The sequence below is a fragment of the Cydia splendana genome, chromosome 8 (genome assembly GCF_910591565.1).
Source record: "Cydia splendana chromosome 8, ilCydSple1.2, whole genome shotgun sequence".
Taxonomy (NCBI): domain Eukaryota; kingdom Metazoa; phylum Arthropoda; class Insecta; order Lepidoptera; family Tortricidae; genus Cydia; species Cydia splendana.
Genome location: NC_085967.1, coordinates 4,511,041 through 4,532,579, shown reverse-complemented (window position 1 = coordinate 4,532,579; position 21,539 = coordinate 4,511,041). Strand labels below are relative to the sequence as shown.

At 36.6% G+C, this 21,539-nt stretch overlaps 1 protein-coding gene across 1 annotated transcript; it reads right to left on the bottom strand.

The window, feature by feature from the left end:
• Positions 1 to 801: 801 nt before the first annotated feature.
• Positions 802 to 21,434, bottom strand: LOC134792703 (protein white). The gene is made up of 13 exons (XM_063763998.1): positions 21,168 to 21,434; positions 13,890 to 14,109; positions 13,192 to 13,430; positions 12,379 to 12,450; positions 11,078 to 11,257; positions 10,652 to 10,809; positions 10,170 to 10,350; positions 9,645 to 9,821; positions 9,183 to 9,314; positions 6,072 to 6,300; positions 4,490 to 4,595; positions 3,736 to 3,907; positions 802 to 970 (listed from the first exon to the last, which is right to left on the bottom strand). The coding sequence occupies exons 1-13, from the start codon at positions 21,249 to 21,251 to the stop codon at positions 869 to 871; spliced, it is 2,052 nt and encodes a 683-aa protein (XP_063620068.1). The 5' UTR covers positions 21,252 to 21,434; the 3' UTR covers positions 802 to 868.
• Between the last annotated feature and the right edge of the window lie 105 nt (positions 21,435 to 21,539).

Below are 21,539 nucleotides of genomic sequence, written 5' to 3'. Positions count from 1 at the left end.
TTTTTCTTTCCGCTCTTGTACCGTAAATAACAATTACCTAAAATCGTTCGTAATTTTAATTTTTGAGAAATCATAGTCTTTGAGAAATAAGTAAATAACAAAATAAGTACTTTATGGAAAAGTTTATTACAAACATTATAACAAAAAATTATTACACACTTTTCTCTTAATTAAGATACATACTTGCTTACCTAAAAGTAAAACAATTTCAAAATCCTACGCATTATATTAAGTCTTTAAAATTTACTCAAAAATACTGGTGTACAACATTTTAAACAATAATATATTCATCTCTATGTAGCTTTAAATATAAATTAATTTGCTAACAATTATTATAATGTATATTATACTCTGCAGCCGACCTTATAACTATTTATAACATATACACATTTGAAAAGTTATTAATTAAATTATGTGTATAAATAAAAATCTCACAAAAAATCTTTCTTATGATTATATTGTGTACTTTTAGAAAATAAAGTTATGGTATTTCAACACACATTCTTGGAAAACATTCACACGTAAATAGATCTAAATCGTTACCTGTAATTAAAATTTAATAAAGAATTAAGTGGCACATTACAAAATAATTGTCATATAGTTAGAATTTTGTTTTTATCAAAATTCTACTATTTTTTCCTTTCCCTTACTTAGATATGTTTTGAAGAGCGGAAGCGCCATTCTATATCTATGGTTTTCTAAGACGATCCACTACCTACTCCTAGAAAATTTGTTTCAAATATTCTCGATTTGACTCAACTTTTAAAATGTCCCCCTTAAAAATATAAACAACATTATTTCCACGGCTCTGAACCACATTATTTCATATTAACCAACAAAGCTATACGGCTTCAATGTGATTGTGAGTTCACTTCGTTCTCCTGGCTCGTATGAGTAGCGCGAAGTAGGCGAGCAGGCGGAATCCGATGAACAGCAGCACCATGTTGATTACGTCGAAGTTGAAGTCGTCCTGGGGGAGAAACGAACGAGAAACATATTAAATATAGTAGAGTGATGCTGATGAGTCAAAAAAGCTGCCTGGTGCTACGAGATAACTGGGCATTTCTATTTAAAATTGTACCCCCAACTTGCATTTTAGATTTTGGAATTATTATATTATTTATATTCATAATCACGAGCTCTTTCGATTTTAATACAAGAAAAAAAGTGTCCCTAAAATTTCATACAAATTTTTGTTGTCCGTTTTGTTACAGTCATAGAAGGTCGTATTAAAAACCGTAACCAAAAGGACCAATAATTTTGGGGACACGTTTTTTTTTTAGTAAAAATGGAAAAAGCTCGTAATTCTGAGTAGAAATAATATAAAAAATCCCAATTTTAACACAAAAAATCACAGATTTCGTGCCTCACACGACTATCGAGTACATTGGAAATGAATCTACGGAATTCGAAAAAATATTGTCGCTGAGCGACGAGAAAGTCTGGATAAGGAAAAAGTTACAAAATAAAACTACAACGTTGAATGATAATTATTTTATTCTTAGATTAACACAAGTATCCTGGACATAACGCATGTGAACAAACAAATTTCAAAATTTCCACACGCGTATCGAAGTTTGAATAATTGTCGCCGTGGCGCATAAGTATAGGTACATATTTAATTTTTCGATTAATAAGCAGGATATATTAATGTTCAAAGTACAAGAAAATTATTACACGGCAAATCCGTAGTCAACTCGAGAAGTGGTAGCCACATCGCCGTTATCGTCACTCGAGTCTTGATCGGCAGCGGCCCATTTGCTGCAATTTTCTTGACAGCAGTTTGACGCGACGAGAGATGACCATAACAGCGTTTGTCTATGTTGCACCAAACCTGAGTTCCAATAGATACTACCAGGGTTCAGCATCAGCTATCTTGGGTAATGCTCTACCATGTGATCATCATGACGAATCGGATGTCCAAAACAGCGCGTGCCTATGTTGCACCAAATCTGAGTTCCGCTAGGTACAACCAGGGTTCAGCATCAGCTCTACCTTGGGTACTACTCTCCTAAGTGCTCATCAAGACGAGTCGGATGACCAAAACAGCGTGTGCCTATATTGCAACAAACCTGAGTTCCTTTAGGTACAGCCAGGGTTCAGCATCAGCTCTATCTTGGGTACTACTCTCCTAAGTGCTCATCGAGACGAGTCCGATAACCAAAACAGCCAAAACTGCCAGGGTTCAGCATCAGCTATCTGCTAGCAGCCGCGAACAACATGCTGAGGTGAGACCATTTCGTGGCACTTTCTCTTTTTTATGTTTCTCTGTATAAGTTTTTATTTTGTGTTTGTGCTCACGAATAAAATTATTTCTACCTCTACTTCTACCTCTACCTCTATCTCTATCTCTATCTCTATTTCTATTTCCACCACCACAAGAATGCATAGATTGTCGAATAGTGAACACGTTGTCTACGCCCGTCTCAAACAGGATAGATAGAGTTAGACCAAGAAAAATCTGCAGCGATTTTGATAGCCCACGCAGTGTTATTCTGCCGTCATAATCCCGATAATTCACAACAAACACCGATAACGAACTCTGCGAAACATGAAGTCATAAATGTCATGTGAAAAATGTCGTTCCGACTTTTTGACTATTTTAAGGTTAGGCTACAGGGCAAACCCTTAACCCGATCGTCTTTGTTTTAAGCTCAAATTGTAGCTGACTAAATTGTCCAGAGCCGTTTTTCTCAAATTTTTGATATCATTCTTCGTTTCCAAATTATCGAGCACCAACATCAAAAATTCGGAAAAAATTTAATTTTATTTTCACTATTTCGACCATAATTTTTTTTGTTTTTGACTTTCTCGAATAATTATTTCTGCACCTTACAGCTCTCGTGATTATGCGTCTTTTGAGTTTTTTTTTAATATCATATCTTCACAACTTTCCGAGATATAAGGGGATCGCACTTTTTCGTGAAATCGGACCCTATACTGGAGCGAACGAAAAGACATTTCCAATGTCAAAATTTTGGTACAACTTTAAATGGAAATCCCTAACTACGACTTTCAATTTGTATAATATAATTATCGATAAACACAACCGTCAATGTCTCGGACGTTTCTAAACATAACATTTTTCAATATCACGCAATGTCTCCTCGTTAGCTTCTGAGTCATCGTATTACTTAATTGGTATATTTAAAGCATATTTTAAAATCTTATGAAATATAAAGACACGATACACAACGGACACAATGACAATACAAAGGTTCTGAAAAAAAAACTGGCTATTTTCTTATATAACTTCTAACCTATTTATTTTAAAATTATAAAAAAAAAATTGATATTCTCAAAATGAGCTCTTTCATTTGATACATAACACGATATAGTTTGAAAAACTTTATTTTCAACTTTCTCATTTACCCCCCAAAAGTGCCCCCCATGCTTAAAATTCATTTGTTTACGTTACATGTCCGTCTTTGGAGCACTAATTTACATATGTGTACCAAATTTCAACTTACTTAGTCCAGTAGTTTCCGAGAAAATAGACTGTGACAGACGGACAGACAGACAGACAGAAGCACGAGTGATCCTATAAGGGTTCCGTTTTTTTCCTTTTGAGGTACGGAACCCTAAAAACACCACCTCTGGAAACTGCGTGCGTGCACTATGATTACTCTCGAAATCTTTTAGTTCGTGGAAGTGATAGATTTCCTTCAAAATACAAGCCAGCATCCCAGGTCGATCAGTACTAAGTATAAGCTGCCCAGTAAACATCGGACCAACCTCTGAAAAGCTGAGCGTCTCCAGCACGACTTGGCCCGAAGCCGGGCACGTAAAGTTCTCCCTCGTACACGCGATGGAGTCCACGCCGGCCCACTGGTTGACCAGGAGCGCCTCGTTGCCGTACCGGAACCAGGACAAGTAGGATATCCAGCCCAGGTACGGAGGCACTGACCTGTGGATGAAGAAACGATTAGAACCTATACCTAATAATGAAAAAAATTTCTACTTTATGATGAGGTTTATTGTTCGGCTTTATTAACTTTTGCATGAGTGGAAAACAATGGTTGTGTGGGGTATTCATAGTTTATTAGCGTTGCGTTAGCGTTTGTTATAGCGTTCGATTTCGTCACTCGAAAATCGGTGAAAAACAGCGAAATGCTAATTTTTAAAATACGAGCGATAGAAATTGGGAATCGAGCTGTATTGACCACTCGTTTTCAATTCTATTAGTAGAATTTAAATGCCGGGTACGGGAGATATTATTGAACGAAATACACGAAATCGAGCGGTCGAAATTAAAAAATCGCCCCCCAGGTGTTCTGGTTTAAGCATTGTTATACAGAAATCGTCATGACCATCACGCTATCTTTGTCTGAACTACCGTGACGGCGATTTCAGCGTCCACTTGGTCTTCCAGGATATGTTAAAATTTCTGAATTATTTGACCTTGCTCCCGTGATAATATCTCATTAATTTTAGGCCAACAACACGTAGATGGCAAAGTTTCGTCAAGTAACATTACTTAATGACTTACCCTGAGTTGAGGAAGAACCCTCCGAAAAGCATGAAGGGGATGATGATTGGAGGCCCCACTGAAGCAGCCATGCTCACGCTACTACTCGCACACGAGATCAGGTAACCTGCGCAAGAGTATGCTGATAAATAACTAAAATCTACATACCTTACAACTTAAAAAAAACAAATTCCAAAAAGGTTTCGTCCGCCTAATGTGTAAAGCTTTACTAAAAGAAATCCCCGCAAAGCACGAATATTTTAATAAAAGTTACAATATTAATAACAAGTCAAAAGTGCTCTGGCGGAACCGAGTATCCTTTTGTTTAAATTGGTCGATTGATTTACAAGTTAATAATAAAATTTCACAAGAGGCAATTAATTTATTGCGCTCACAAAAACTACACCTGAGAACCTTTGCCTACTTTAGAGACCATCAAAACTTTTAATGTATCAAGTTATGCAAATGTTATTGATGCATTAAAATCCAAATTCTTGTCTTAGCTAGTTCCGTCAGAATCTGAGGCGACATTGCATTCGGCCGTGGAAAGTCGAGAATAAAGGCGAGCCGCCGATATAGAGTATCAAGATATTTGAACTCTTGCGGTTTATAGAAATTTGCTATACGGTTGGATGTCAAGCAACCATCATATTTAAAAACATTGTTGTAGAAAAGTAGACCTTATTCTTAAGTAATTATGAAAAACATTTTCAATACCGATGATACTGTTAACTTTGTTAAGCGGAGGCCTATTGTGATGAATGACAGATGTATTGTGACGTAATTTATAGACCAAGACAAAGATGTAGCTCCTGGTGTATCCATTTTCATATGAGAATCATATGTTGCGTAATTATGTCAAACTATTCGTTTATTTTGGACTCGAAAATCTTTATAATCATCATTTTGACATAAAAAATACATCTAGAATATCTGGGGCCCGTTTCTCAAAGGCTTGTAACTTGTAATACAACTGGAAGTCCCTTTCTAACAAAAGCTGTCTTGTATTACAAGTTACAAGCTTTTGATAAACAGGGCACTGCTTGTATTACAAGTTACAAGCTTTTGAGAAACGGGCCCCTGCAATAAGTAAAATATGATGAATATAATTGAATGACATACAATTTCGTTTTTATACCATTTTTTTCACTAAACAGGTTAAATGACTTCCGTCTATTAATTTGTGGATATACTTTTTATAATAGGTAATTATTTAATGCGTTTACCTATTATTATAATAAAGCTGTTTCGCTGCATTGTTTAAGTAAGTAGTTAAAAACCTATTAAAATAAGACTCATCTAAGCAATGTTACACAATAATTTCATATAATATTAAATTTGACGTCAGAGTTGTAGTTTTAGTCAAGTTATAATTATTTTATGAATATTACAACATTCGAAAAGCTTTTTTAAACTAGGCACAAATAACGGTATTTCCCCGTCTGTGACCGCCGGAAAAAGTTGTAAATAGTTTCATTCTTACCTGTTACCGCCAGGGACATATATGAATAGTTGTAATTGGTACTTATTATATATAAATAAGATAATTCAAGCGAAGTTGAAAACAAGCGGCGAATAGCCAAGTTTAAATATAAACACTTACCAAACGACGTAGCCACATTCGTAATAAGCGCCGCCAATCCTGACGCTATGAAGAACCTCTCCGGGGCCGGGTTGAGCCCGATCATGTAATACGCGATGGTGGTGAACACTAGCGGTATGGTGGCGAACACTGGTGCTTCCGCTAAAGTCTTCGATAGGAAGTAGACATCGGCGCGGTACATGCCGTTGTGATGCTCGCGGATGAAGATGGGCAGCTCGGAGCAGAATACCTGATGGAGGTTTGAGGTGAGAATAATTCTGTTGGCTGTAGTACAAACTTCAAACACTCTTAATTGTCCATCGGTGGACCTTATGCCTTTTGTAATAAGGTTTACGAACTGCCAGTTAACAGTGTGGGCGATTACAATTGTAGTTATTAATTGAAACTCGCTTTATTGGTCATTACCCCAACTTTACTTAAGGGCACAATAATCTAATGATAGACATAATTTTTAAATAGGTACATATTTGAACGCAAAACGCAAAATATTCCGTAATGATCAATTAATTATTCAATATGGACATACTTAGTTAATTATAAGAATGTAGAAGATTAGATGTATTTGTCACACAGGAGCTAGGCATTGGAAATTACCGGCAGCATATCCACATGTTTCTTATATTTTGCATAAATATACTTTTATAATCAAGCTAATCCTTTCGCATCTCGCATAAATACTATGTTGCGTAATAGTGTGTGTATCAGAAATGCTAATTTTATTTGTGCAAAATATTGAAATTCCATCAAATAAAAAACGAGTTCGATAAACTAGGCTAAAAATAAACATTTCTATGTAGAGCATCACTGCAAAATCAATATTATAAAACCTGTCAACCGAAAATGTGACGTAAAAGCCTAGCTAATAACCAGTAATTAATGACAACAATTAAATTAGGAGAATTTTAATTGAAGTTAGCTTCTTTAAGTGGCTCTTTAGGTAATTAATTCACAAAGCAAATAAAATGGAATTTGGGAAATTAACTGACATAGAAATCATATTGAAGAGGTAGGTAGTTAAAGTAGTAGGGTAGGTACATAAGTAGGTAATTGTTATTATTGCAATTAATGCTAGGAAAGCAATTAAGAATTTAGAATCAAGTATGCGATAAATAAATTGTAATAAGTAATAGAGATTAGGTACTCTTATTGCACCATTAATAAAAACTTTTACAAAAAAAAAGAAAACCGACTTCAAAAAGGATGAAATAAAATATTATCCGTTTTGAAGTATATGCGTTACCAACTGATATGTTTGAAGTCGGTGCCAAGCCAAATATGAAGCATACCATGATTTTAGGGTGACTCGATAAGAATGTACGTGTAAGAATGTATGTGTGTATGTACGTTGGATTACCTACCTTACACCACACGACAGCAATGATCATACTTTCTGTAGATACCTAAGAACACACCGTCAAGCCACCTTGGCGCAGTCCATACCATGTTTGTCGGTACTAGTATAAAACCTATGCGACAATGCGAAGAGCAATTTTTACAAATTTTCGAACTGTCCATAGTACTCTGGTGTGGGATTGGTACTGAGTTATTTCCCGCCTCTTATCCAGAAAACTTGATTTCAAAATATAAAACAATCCAAGGACCATCTACAGGGCTTTAACTTTTTACCTGCATGGCAAATTTCACAATTTACATGGCAGTTGTTTAGCCGAAAAGGTGACAAAGAGACAGACAGAATTACTTTCACCATTATAATATTAGTAAAGTTGTAATGTGAATTATAGACATAAACCTGATTCTTTTTGACCGGTATTGTTACTATTTGTCGTGGCACCGACTTCAAACATATCAGTTGGTAACGCATATACTTAAAAACGGATAATATTTTATTTCATCCTTTTTGAAGTCGGTTTTCTTTTTTTACGTAAAAGTTTTTATTTTTCAATTTTTAGTTTTAAGGCATTGTTAAAAGCTTATGAGTGACGTGTGATGCATGAATGAAAAGCATAATAATGCGTATCACTAAATTCGAAATTATTCCTGTCACTACACTACACAAACACAAAATCCATCCTCCGCCCCGCCACTGACCCAATACCTCAACCCCCCAATCCCTCAACCCCCCGATCACTCAACCCCTGATCACGGAACCCCTCGACCCTGAACCACCAACCTTTCAACCGCCATTTCCCGACTCCTCAGTAGCCTTTTAGTTCAAACGAAAAAAGAATTACTCAAATCGGACCACGGGTTTCGGAGTAATCTACATTTATAAAATCATCATTATTATCATCAACAATCATCATCATCAGGTCCACTCTATCAAATTAGTGATTTTCAAGAGGGAATGCTTGATTTGCTTAAGACAATACCCAAATTACCATACATGTGCCTTTAACAATTGAGGAGTTCCCTCAATTCTTCATGGATCCCATCATCACAACAGCACCAGATTAATGTGGGACCACCTTGGAAGTAAGTACCTTCTTTCGAACAAAAAAAGAATTGCTCAAATCGGACCACGGGTCTCGGAGTAATCGCTGAACGTCCTACATTTTAAGAAATCGTCATGATTATCATCAAAACAATCATCATCATCAGGTCCACTTCATCAAATTGGTGCTTTTCGAGAGAAAATGCTCGAGTTGCTTAAGAAAACACCCAAATCACCATACATGTGCTTTGAAAAATTGAGGAGTTCCCTCAATTCCTCATAGATTCCATCACCAGAACAGCACCAGATTAATGTGGGACCACCTTGGAAGTACCTTCTTTCGAACAAAAAAATAATTACTCAAATCGACCCACGGGTCTCGGAGTAATCGGTGAACATACATAAAAAAAAAAACATAGCCACAACCGAATACAGAACCTCCTCCTTCTATGAAATTAAAGTCGGTTAAAAAAAATAAGTAGGTAATGATTTGTGTTTAGCTTTTAGACATAGGTATTTACATGTTGTTGATTGTGAGAGCAAAAACACGAGTATAGGTACTAAAAAAAGTTACAAACACCTAATTAAGTTTGTACCTATATGTAATTTTATATCTAATAATTACTACGAATGTTGATAAAAATGACGATGATGTCAAGAAAAGTGAGGACAATGATAAAAAATATAACACTGACAATAATACTGATAAAATTACTTACATTGATGACAGCGAAGATGTTCTGGAAGGTCATGTTGGTGAGGAACATGAAGATGGCTCCATTAATATTCATGACACCATCCTGGTCCAAATGTTGGCCGAAGTAGATCACCCCGATCAATATGGACACCATCTGTACAATATCTTACTTATCAGCATAGTGTTAGAAAAATTGCAATGTTCTTAATGATTACAAAAAACAAGGGATGTTTGAAAAGAACATACATTTTGGATCTTAGGAGAAAAACTTTTCTCACTAGATCCATTTGGATCTATCGACTGGATCTATAGAGAATGATTGACACTTGCTGAATTAGAACTAACAAGTAAATAAAAATAAAGAATTCAAGAAGTGTTAGAAGATGTGAACTTGGAGAAGACAAATGTTTAAAGAAGAAAAATTACGTATTTACGAGTAATAAATCTACAATCATCAGAAAATTATCAAGGTGAAGATACTTACAATTGTCTGTAGAAACCGCACTTTGATAAGCATGGGTTCTTTAGTAACTGAAAGCCATGATCGCCAAAGAACAGCGCGGAACTGCGCCCACCATGATACTTTATATGGTGAGCGGCGGCGCGAGCGCAGGCTTGGCGTCGACCACGCTGAGTCCGTCCACCCAGAGGAAATCTTGCGCTATTTTGGGGGATTTGTACACTCGTTAATAACTCTGAAATCATTTTCCTTAGCTATTGAGTGTGATAGATGTTTGGTCAAGTAGGTACTACTTATAAGTACCTACTACCAAATATATCGTATACCAGACAGACTTTTTTTTTATTGAATATTTTGTTTAGCCAATTATGACACTCGTACAGCTTAAATGTGTGATTAAAAGGTAACCTTTACCGTCAAAAGAAGTTACTCAAAAAAGCTTTCGCCAGCTTAAAGTTTGAACGTGACATTATGGAAGGCTAAGAAGCAGTTTGAACAATTCGGAAATAGGTATTTAGGCACATATCTGTTGGGATAGAAGAAACTCACCTGGTGCAGCAATGCATTTTCAGCCTCAGCAGCTATTTGGCACCCTAGTTCAGACTTGGCGAACGCCGTGCACACTGTATCCACAGTGTGCCGGGTCGCCTCTTCCCTGCCCGGCACTCCAGCCAGGATTTGTATGAAGTGGTCTGCGGGGTTGTAGTTGGCTGGACATGCCGCACCTAACCTAGTGGGAGGAAAACCATGATTATCTTCCGACTTTATTTCTTCACCATTAATTAAAGTAAAAAAAATACAGCAGGAATCCAACAAAAATATAGCAAGCTTTATTTCCCATATAATTTGTTGCACTATATTTAGATTAGTAACAAAAGACCAAATTTGTCAAGAAATTCTTAATCCAACAGGGAGCTTACCTAAGTGACAATCGTTCTTATGTGTATCCCGATATTTTTTACGATTTGCACTTGTCGATAAACGATTGTCGCCATGGCTACGGCCCCTGGGGCCAATCACAGAATACTTACTCCTTAAAGAAGTCCGTGGCCTGGTCAGGCGAGCCGAGGAACGCAACGCGTCCGTCCGCCATGATGAGCAGCTTGTCGAACATGGCGTATAACTCCGAAGAAGGTTGGTGGATTGTGCACACCACTGTCTTGCCCTTCTGCGCCAGTCCCTTCAACACCTTGACGAGAAGACAGTTAGTATTAAAATGATGTATTCAATAATTTTACATACCTGTACTTAAAATCCTAATTTAGCATCAACAGAAAAGTGCGATTTATCATTCGTTATGGATATGACCGACGTCAACATTGTTGGATTAATTATTGACTAATTCTTCTAATAGGTTTTCAACTTGTCATGCTACCTTGTCTCCTGATAAATGTTGTACTTATTAGCATTGTGTTGAAGTTGGCTACGAAGGAAAATTTTAATGAAGTACAACAAACCTGGATGACGTTCTGAGCCATGAAAGAATCAAGGCCGGAGGTAGGTTCATCGCAGAACATTAGCGGCGGGTCTGTAAGCACCTCGCTGGCGAAGGACAGACGTTTCATCTCGCCACCTGATATGCCCTTCAATCGTCCTGGTATGCCGATTACGGTGTTTTGGCACTTTGATAAGGCTAGCTGCAAAGGAAACAACACTTGTAGGTTGGGATTACGAATTTGTTTAGCGCAGTGGTTCCCAAAGTTAACTAGGCTCTGACCCACCTAATAAAAAATGCCAAATTTCGGGACCCACCTCTTGGCCGTCTTAAAAAGGGCATAAAATAATTGGTAACACTCAGTTTCTCTAGTAGCTTCAGGGCCCACTCAATATTCGTTCCCGACCCACCAATGGGTCGCGACCCATAGTTTGAGAAACGCTGGTTAAGCGTGTTATAAAGTTTTATTTTCATAATAGCATTACATTATAAATAATAAAGAATAGGAAATCCTGAAATATTATCTCTCTAGCATAGAAGTGATCTATTTGATTTTATGTGTACATAACATATAATTATATTGTAATCAACAAATCTCCATTAAATTAAAAGAAAGAAAACTCCAGAAACGTCAACATTTTGTTAAACTCGTCAGGCGCCTAACGGATTACGTAGCCAAAACCGGTTCTATCAAAACGTAAGTATTTTAATGGCTTTCCCTAATCTCTAAACTTACTATGGTAAAACGATTCCAGTGTATCGAATCAATAATCTTCACCAACCACGATAATATTGCATAGATAGAAGAATTAGACGCGAGTAGGTACATGTAGTCATTTATTTTGTTAATTAAGCACATTTTGAATACTAACTGCCGTATTCGAACTTCAAGATATTCACAAGAGACGACACGTACTAGATCCATTCTAGATACGTTATAGTTTAGATATCAACTAGTTCTCTTTTGCAGCGCAATTCGGGCAACCAATGTCACTTTTACGTTAGATAGAGTAAGATATCAATTAGATGTGAATTGGATCTCTAAGTCATATCCTGTGGAAATCGTTCAACAGTATATCCAGAATCGCGCAAATGTCAAATTTGACAGGTTAGATCTTAAACATATCGTTATCGTATCTTGGTGATGTCTAATAGATGTCTATTTCAAAATCCGAATCGGGCCCCTACTCAGCCTTGACAGCCCGAGCTTTTACACAATAAGATACGATATATCTATATACGAATAAGATATTTTACGTAATAAGATAATGCTATTTTTTGGAAGATGATGTGGAGTAGGATTTGAAGACTATCATTCCTTACCTCTTGGATGACTTCTCCCACTCTGCGCATCCGTTGTGCGTATGGTATGTGACGATCCATTCGTACTAAAGCCTGTTGGAAAAAATCAAATTAAACCTTACCATATTAAATCATCTTAATACACAATTTGTTATCTCATGACATAAATCCTCAAGTTAACCCGGGCCGTTCTAGGGATAGTTATGCCTTAGTCATTGCTTGTCTCTTGCCTTGTATATTAGCATAATAAAATGCCAGACATAAATAGTTTGTATGTACCTGCGTGACCTAATATTATGCAAAACGAAGATTAGTAGTTACTTACTGAATAATATCTATTACATTTATTTAATAGCTTAATACAGGTTGAAGTCACGTGTTGGAGTCATTGGTTCATTGTAAATTAAACGATACATTTACCATGACCTCTATTGGAATGTCGGACTTCATACATATGATAAAATATAATACTTATATATTATAATAATATATAATATTTACCTGAAACATCAAATGCTCTCTAAGCATTAACTCTCAAATACAAAGATCCTATGACTATAACTTTTATTGAAATCGGTTTTATAATAAATCTTACCTGGAAAACTAGATGCTCTCTAACCGTCAGCGTGCCAATAAACAAATCCTGTTGCTGCACGTACGCCGACAGCCGACAGCGGCGTCAGCACTTCAGGGGTGGCTGGTTGCCCATTAAGAGCTCGTGTACCACTGGATACCACTCCGCCATTGGTGCGGAAGGTCAGTGTGTTCAAACGAGTTATCATCACCTTCAGAACCTATGGCTACTGTTGGAATCGGTTTTATAATAAATCTTACCTGGAAAACTAGATGCTCCCTAACCGTCAGCGTGCCAATAAACAAATCCTGTTGCTGCACATACGCCGACAACGCCGTCAGCGCTTCAGGGGTGGCTGGTTGCCCATTAAGAGCTCGTGTACCACTGGATACCACTCCACCATTGGTGCGGAAGGTCAGTGTGTTCAGGAGAGTGGTCTTGCCGGCGCCTGAGGAACCCATGATGGCGAGGAGTTCGCCGGGATACGCGGCGCCGTTTACTAAAAAGAGTTGACAATTGTCAATGTTTTGGATTTTCTATCAAAAGTAAACCGATAGAAGTGTGAGAACTAATTTATTTATCATTGAGAAGGCTCGTAATTAAAAGTAGGTGTCATTAATTAACAAAAAGGTCAAAAAGTATAATAAGATTAATGTTATTACGCTTCACAAGAATTTTAAAAAACGCAGCACGCACAGAGTTAAGTACCGTTTATATAGGGTACGCTTGAGCTTAGATTTAGTGCGATAAAAATGGTAAAATCCGGTAATTCACTTGGCATGCGTGTCTTTTATTCGTGTTTAGTAATAGTGATAAATCAGTTTCAGATTCGATCACCTCACGAGATTATTCAAAAAAGAAAGTAGCTTGAGATAGCAGATCAAATTTGGGTATCGAAAATAACGAGGTAGACCACGTATCATCTAAGTATAATATTTGGTAGCAGATGGATACCTACCATTCTTCAACAACTGCTTCCTCTGCTGGAACATGCGATCATTGGACCCCTTCCAGAAGTTCCAGAACCTTCTGCTCCTGGACCTATTTTCTGTGGCGAAGGCGTTGATGTCCGCCCAGGTGTAAGTGACCTTTTCAACGCCGCCGATGGCCCCGTAGTTCCGCTGTGGGATGGTGAGAGACACTTCTCCGCTCACTCGAGGTTCTGGGGTATTGGAGTCCTGGTTAGGGAGAAAGGAATCGGTCAACTAAATTAGATTGATTCTACCTATACTTTTAAGTACTATTGTTTTACCGTGAGTTTACCTAATCGTATTAAATACCTAATAGGTAGTTTAAAGGGTTCAGGCGGAGTATGTCACTTTCTTAGGACGTCACATTCTGAGGACGTCGCATTCTGAGTTCGTCACTTTCTGAGTACGTCACTTTATGAGAACGCCACTTTCTGAGGACGTCACTTTCTGAGTTCGTCACTTTCTGAGTACGTCACTTTCTGAGAACGCCACTTTCTGAGTACGTCACTTTCTGAGGACGTCACTTTCTGAGAACGCCACTTTCTGAGTACGTCACTTTCTGAGGACGTCACTTTCTGAGGACGTCACTTTCTGAGGACGTCACTTTCTGAGAACGCCACTTTCTGAGGACGTCACTTTCTGAGTACGTCACGTTTTTTAGCATAGGTACGATATCATCATCATCGTCATATTTCCAAGCAGATGAAGTCGCGGGTCGAAGCTAGCGCAACATATTATCTACAGTCCGTTAACTCTCAGAATGACCTTCGGATTTTAGAAAGATACTTACATCGGGTATCGGCGGTAACACGCGAAGGTGATACTGCTGTTCTGCTTTCTTACTCACTCGCAAAAAGTTAGGGATACCTATTGTCTCAATGTAAAACAAGCCCTAATTTAATGACGTTATGCTTAATATTTGGTTGATGACTATATTGCGATTTGACTTTTTGTCATAATCTAAATAAAATAGAATCAGAATTTGAAAGCAGAACGTCACACCGTCATTTACTACTTCTGGCTGAAATTATACAGAGTGGTAATAATAACAGTCACATCTTTTTTTGTAGGTAAGTATATTTTTATAGTTTTTTTTTTTTTTTTATTTTCTCTAGTTTTAATTAAAATTTACTTTAAAATAAAAAAAAAATTGAAACAAAAATTTTAAAATTAATTTGTAAATAATTATACAATACTTAAAAGTCACATATTTTAATATGAATTTAAATATTTACCTACTAGTTATGGTGGTATTAACTACTCTATACAGGTTGGTACAAACCTGATGTCCAAAATTTTGAAGTGAAAACTTCTTTAGCAGCGCTGTGCACTTTTTGTGATGGGGAAAATATGTTAAACTCGCGACAGGTCACGTGACCGTAAGATTCGTAAGACGTAAGACGGACACGTGACCTGATCGAAAAACTGTTACAATGTCATTGAGTTTTCACTTCTGCCGGCACTCCCGGAGTGCAATCCGTTGTTTTTTTTTAGATTCTTCACTACGTGGGCTATTAGATTACTAATTTGGGAACTTTCCACCTCGATTCCTTTGACCGGTGACTCTGTCAAATTATGACTATTGTCACTTTTTTTTACCTTTAAAAAAAAACTTTGGGACTAGCAATTTCTAAAATAACCAAAAGTCGTTGAACTCGCTTGTTTTTTTTTTATTAGGTAAAATCTAAACTTGACCTGCTTGAACGTAAAACATTGACTTTTGTCTTTTTTTTTCCAACTCGCAGCCAAGTGAGGATGCTGATTTTTTTAGCAACTGCGTCGTTTGTAAAGGATTATTTACAAAAAGAAACATTCAAAATGATCAATAGTTTTTTTAAATAAATTAATTGGTTCACCCCGGAATTTCTTAACAAAAGTTAAAAGTTTAAAAATTCATAACTCGAAAACTACGAAAAATAATATAATATATAATATAATATATAATACATACATATTCTATAATTGAATTGAGGAATCTAAAAAAAATTTTGGACGTCGTGGTATATACCACCCTGTATAGTTTGAGTGTTGGATTGCAAGTTGCAACTAAATCAGTACGACGCTGTCATTTTCTATTACGCGAATACGTCCGATTTTACCCGAAAAACGAAGTTCATTCTGAGAGTTAACGGACTGTAAGTGGTCAATCAAATTTGTCATTAAATAAGAACAATAAAAACTACACTCATCCTTTTCTTTTGGGTGCTAGTACTAGTGTAAGACAAAGATAGTATGTTTATCTCTGTCTATGTTTGAAATGAGACAGTCCTTTGACAAACTATATACCTAACCTTTTTGTAGTTTCGGATTTTAAATAGAAAAAAAATCAGCGATGTCAAATCGGCGACATGATAGATTTTTATTGTCAGGCTAAAAGTACAATGTAATATAAATTTAAAAATTCATCGTGTAACCTATATAGGAAGAAAACAAACAAATAAATTACATTAAATATATGCAGAACATGAGAACTATGAGAGTATGGATCACTCCATACGCAGAAGTGATTGATGGCTGAACATATATTCTGAAATTCGGCAACGATATGAAGAAAAAATCCTTAGACGCCTATTCTCCAGAGGTGACACGAGAAGAAACAAAACTTGTCTAAAATAAAACTGCAAGAGCTGATTTTTATACGCAGATATCCAAAATTTACACTATCATCAGCAAAAAACACGTGAGTTTATGGAGACATGACAGAAGACGCGGTATGCTGAAGAATATGTTGTCACGAAAGGAGCGGCAGTCTGTTTAAATGTAAATATGTGGGAATAAACCTTCTACTGGTGTCAGTGAGCTTGCCGTATCTTCACCAGCTAATCACAGGGGCGAATGATAAAATCATGGTTCCTACTGTGCGAAACATTTATGTGTATTGAATCGAAGCTGTTGCCGGCCTAACTCCAATCTGTGGCTAAATGTTTTGGTGCTTGTAGTTTCTAAGTATTCTGAATTAAATAATCTGATTTAAACATAATTAAATTGTTTTTTTATTATTTATTTGTCTATTTTCACTTTATTGCACGTAACATAGGACGTTTTTCCAAATGGAATTCTCTACCAGTCAGGCGTAAGGCAAACAGAGATTGGTATTGGTATGTAGGATATAAAAGCAACCGTAGGTATGTCGAACAGCTAATCTGGTTGCTGGCAGTATACATTTTTCGTGCAGGTATATTATACTGTTAAATCGTACCTATGCTAAAAACGTGACGTACTCAGAAAGTGACGTCCTCAGAAAGTGGCGTTCTCAGAAAGTGACGTCCTCAGAAAGTGACGTACTCAGAAAGTGGCGTTCTCAGAAAGTGACGTACTCAGAAAGTGACGAACTCAGAAAGTGACGTCCTCAGAAAGTGGCGTTCTCATAAAGTGACGTACTCAGAAAGTGACGAACTCAGAATGTGACTTCCTCAGAATGTGACGTCCTCAGAAAGTGGCGTTCTCATAAAGTGACGTACTCAGAAAGTGACGAACTCAGAATGTGACGTCCTCAGAATGTGACGTCCTAAGAAAGTGACATACTCCGCCTGAACCGTTTAAAGCCAAGTCCCCATTTCCCTCTATGTACCTATAATAAAATTCAGTGTATTGCCATCCGTGCTCATTCTGAAAAAGTCTTAATTAAATAAGATAAGAAGTTATCTTCATAATTTACGTATTGCTTTAATAACCTTATTTATTTATGTACTTTTAAAATCGCACCATGTTTTAGTACAATACCTAATTAAATAAACAGTAATTGAAATTCTAAGTCAGTCAGTCTTCTCAATTAAATTGTAACCAAATTAGTGTCCGTAACTTTGGTGACTACCTAGTCACCCAGCAAACAAAAAACAAAAGAAACGCTTTCAGTGAAAGAAAATAGAGTTGATGCTATTCAAGAGCATTACAGTCGACAGTGTTGAATGAATCCGCCTGTTTGCCTTCTAGAGTGTTAAATTGCCCGGTGAATAAGTACCTAGTTTCCCCTCTTTTCTATCCGTCTTTTAAACATGTAAATACCAAATTATGCAACACTGTGGCTCAGAAAATTGCCTTATGAGCATTTTCCACGTTAACAAGCAAGGGGCTATCGCGAATTTGACACCGCGAGGGGCCTATTATTTTCTTTTCAGAAAAAGAGCTTATCTGCTATAGGTTAACTAACTAACATAAGCCTTTTCCCTGTCAATACATTTATACATAAATACGTTCAGTAGGTACAACTTAATACAGAACATGGATCAAGCGAAATTAGACTTTATGCCAAATTCGTAAGCATCTGCTGAGACGCAGATAAGGTTCTCGCGGAATATCTCGACCCACCACGGACTTATAGAAGCCAAAAAAAGTTTCGGATTAACGATGGCGTGGATAACGTAGGTATAGGTAATAAATGTAATACCGATATTTAATACAAAATTAACAACGTTATGTTTTAGCTTTTATTAGTTTGTGGTCATCTGTATAAACTATATATACCTACCTACCTACTTATCAATCTAATATTATGCTAAAGCAGACCCATTTTAACAACTTTATTTAAAGCCTTTACTTACTTAACTGAGATGGGGAAAATGGTCTTAACTTATGTTAAATCGTTTAATACCTCTAAAAATAAATCAATATTACATTTTCAAATCCTAAAAAAATCAAGAATCAAGGAGTAAACTGAACCAAATAAAAACAAATGAACAACATACAGTTAGCAAGAATCCAACAAGGAATCCACTTGTAACATTTATAGGGTGTTAATTACCGGATGGGATTAGAGCCGGTATCCGTTTCGGTTCCGGGCCCGGTATCGGGTGGCACGTGATACCGGTAGCTGTCTCACACCCGCAGCGGGGACTTTTGACCCGAAAACTTACGACGGAACTGAGCTATTATAAAAATAGAAACATACAATGATACGTAGGATAGTTAATTAGAACTTATTTACAATCATTTGCCCGTGCATCACTGGTACCTACGAGAAGGTAGGTACCTATATTTAATATGTACCTATAGTTATATTTATTTTATATTGGTACGTGCCAGATGCACTGTAAACAATCAACACTTGTTGACGTCAATTTCCGATTTAAATTTTCTGTCCACGAAAGTATACATTTTCTCGAAAGAATATGTACCTATTTATTTACTTATCGTAACTATCCTAGCTGCAACTAGCATCTTATGCAGGATATGACCCATTGCAGTGAATAGGGGCAATTGATCGAATTGGAGTGTGGATATAGGCCTGAGGATATCGGCTCGAGCTATCTAGTAATTGGGTTATAAGTACGTTGTTATGATAGCTATAAGATTCATTGTTTAGGTTTGATACATATATTATCAACTTTATAGAATAGATAGGTACTTTCTACGTACTAGCTTCTCATTTGTCAGTTTATCTCAATCGTGTACCTGTTTGAACCTACCTATAAGTATTTTCTCACCGTTACTTAGCTATTCATCTTAGTAGATTCGTATCTAAGAAAATTGATCTTGTTTTATATTTTATTAAGAACATTTTGGCTGTCTACTCATACCTGGAGACCAAATACCTACTAAATATTTACCTACTTAAGATGGTAAATATGGTAGTAAATATTTAACCCCTGCATGCCTATGAATTAGCGATTGTTAGTTCAAATCCTGGCATTAATGGGTGATAATATGATTTTTTAAAGAATAAATTGTATTTGATCGAGTAAAAAAAAATAAAAGTTAATTTAGATTTCGTCCTATAACTAACCTACCCCTATCTTCTACTACATAGAAAACCACCCTCAACTTTAATGCAGAATAGAATAAAACTTTATTTTAGGTATATCAGGTAATTTAAGTCACAGAATTAACAGACTTAATAAATACAATTTCCATGGTTTTTTTTAGACAGTGAAGTCAAGGCTCCGCAGGTTTGTGTTCTTTCACTCTCACTGAGCGTAAGCGAGATGGATGTGCGTGTTCGGGACCGCGGATGTAATTTTTTGAGTTTTAATTTGTTGTAAGTTTTAAACAAAAAAAAAGTACCAATCGATGAGTTCAATCAAAAATAACATGTTTTTTAAAAGCAATGTTCTATTTTTAGCTTTTGCTCATAAATAGTTACAAATTTTTAAAGTGCGTTTTAGAACTATTTTCGTGATTTTTTTCTATTGAGCGAAAGTCAAAAAATCTCAATTCGAATCGATGAAGTCCCCAGAGAAAATCTTCAAGATTGCTAATAAAATTTTTGGCAACTGTATTGTGATCTAATAAATATGTTTTTTTTTAAACTCCGCTCTTGAACCTACGGCGCCTTAAATAAAAAGGTCATCGCGACTATTATAGTCGCCCGTAGAGCATCGTAGTTTTTCGAAACCCGACGGACCGGTGCATATCAAACGTGTTTTAATATATTTTCTTCTAATTCGGCCAGTTTCTAACGATTGCTTCACTTCACTGTTGGAGGTTTCCGTGTGTTTTAAGAATTAAGTAGGTTGCGCCGAAGGGCCGGAAAATGTTAAATTTAAGTAGGTAATATGGGAAGTTTTTTCAAACCTTACTCATATTTCTTGAGGTGAATATGTATGAACAATTTAAATACTAACCGCAAATTAGCCAACTGATAAGCTGTAGCATGGAAAACTTCAAGACCTAAGCGGCAAAAATTTCGCACTGCCCTTCCTTTTAAATTTTAGGCGTGGGTCACCCCTATTCACAAGTAAGAATTTGGTTTCACTGAGTAGGTAGGTAGAGTTGTTACTCAATTTACAAGTAAGAATTTGATTTCACTGAGTAGACCTAAGTACAGGTCAATTTTGGAGTTGAAAATGTACTTATACGACTTAAACGCGTTGCACATTGTCTGGTAATTATTGAGTGACTAACGGCGCGATTCGGGAAATGAATTAGAGATTCACTAGATATGAAATAGTAAAGATATGTGACGTTCAACGGCAAAAGGTACCTACCTTATGGCGGCCGCAATAATATTGGAGCGGCGTTAATAATAGTGTAAACGCCAAATGCCATAAGGTACCTTTTGCCGTGGAACGTCACATATCTTTACTATTTCATATCTAGTGAACATCTAATTCATTTCCCGAATCGCGCCGTAAACATCTACTTCCACGGATACAACTCCAGAACTCCTGAAACAAGTCCTCCAAAGATTTCACTCAAATCTCAAACATCCTGTTTTATTTTCTTAAATAAAAATAATACGTTTATTGATAGAATATTATTTTTTACTCATCTGTTTCATATAAAACTTCTAGTTTACAGGTTTGTGTATTCTAGTAATTTTAAGTTACCTGTGGCGAAGCGTTGTATGTGACCCGCTGATGTTCAGCTGAAGATGAAATCAGGGGCTCATGCTCTTCAGTGCCGGCTGTCATTTTTACAAAAAAAAAACTTATAATCCAAATCTGATAATTAAAATCACTAAATGTTTATGTCACGAGCACTTCACAATATTTATTTTGTTTTAGGTAGCGAGCGCGCGCGAGCGGCGGTGAGTCGAAATGATGGCGCGCCGCCGTTGCCTAATCAACCAAGCGCCAAGCACTGTAATAACTCCGGGCAAACAGCTCCGTTGTTTGTCCCCACGGCACCCTGACTACCTGATAATGATAACATTTGCAAACAAGAATGGCTACGTTATGCAAGTGCACAAAATTAGTAAT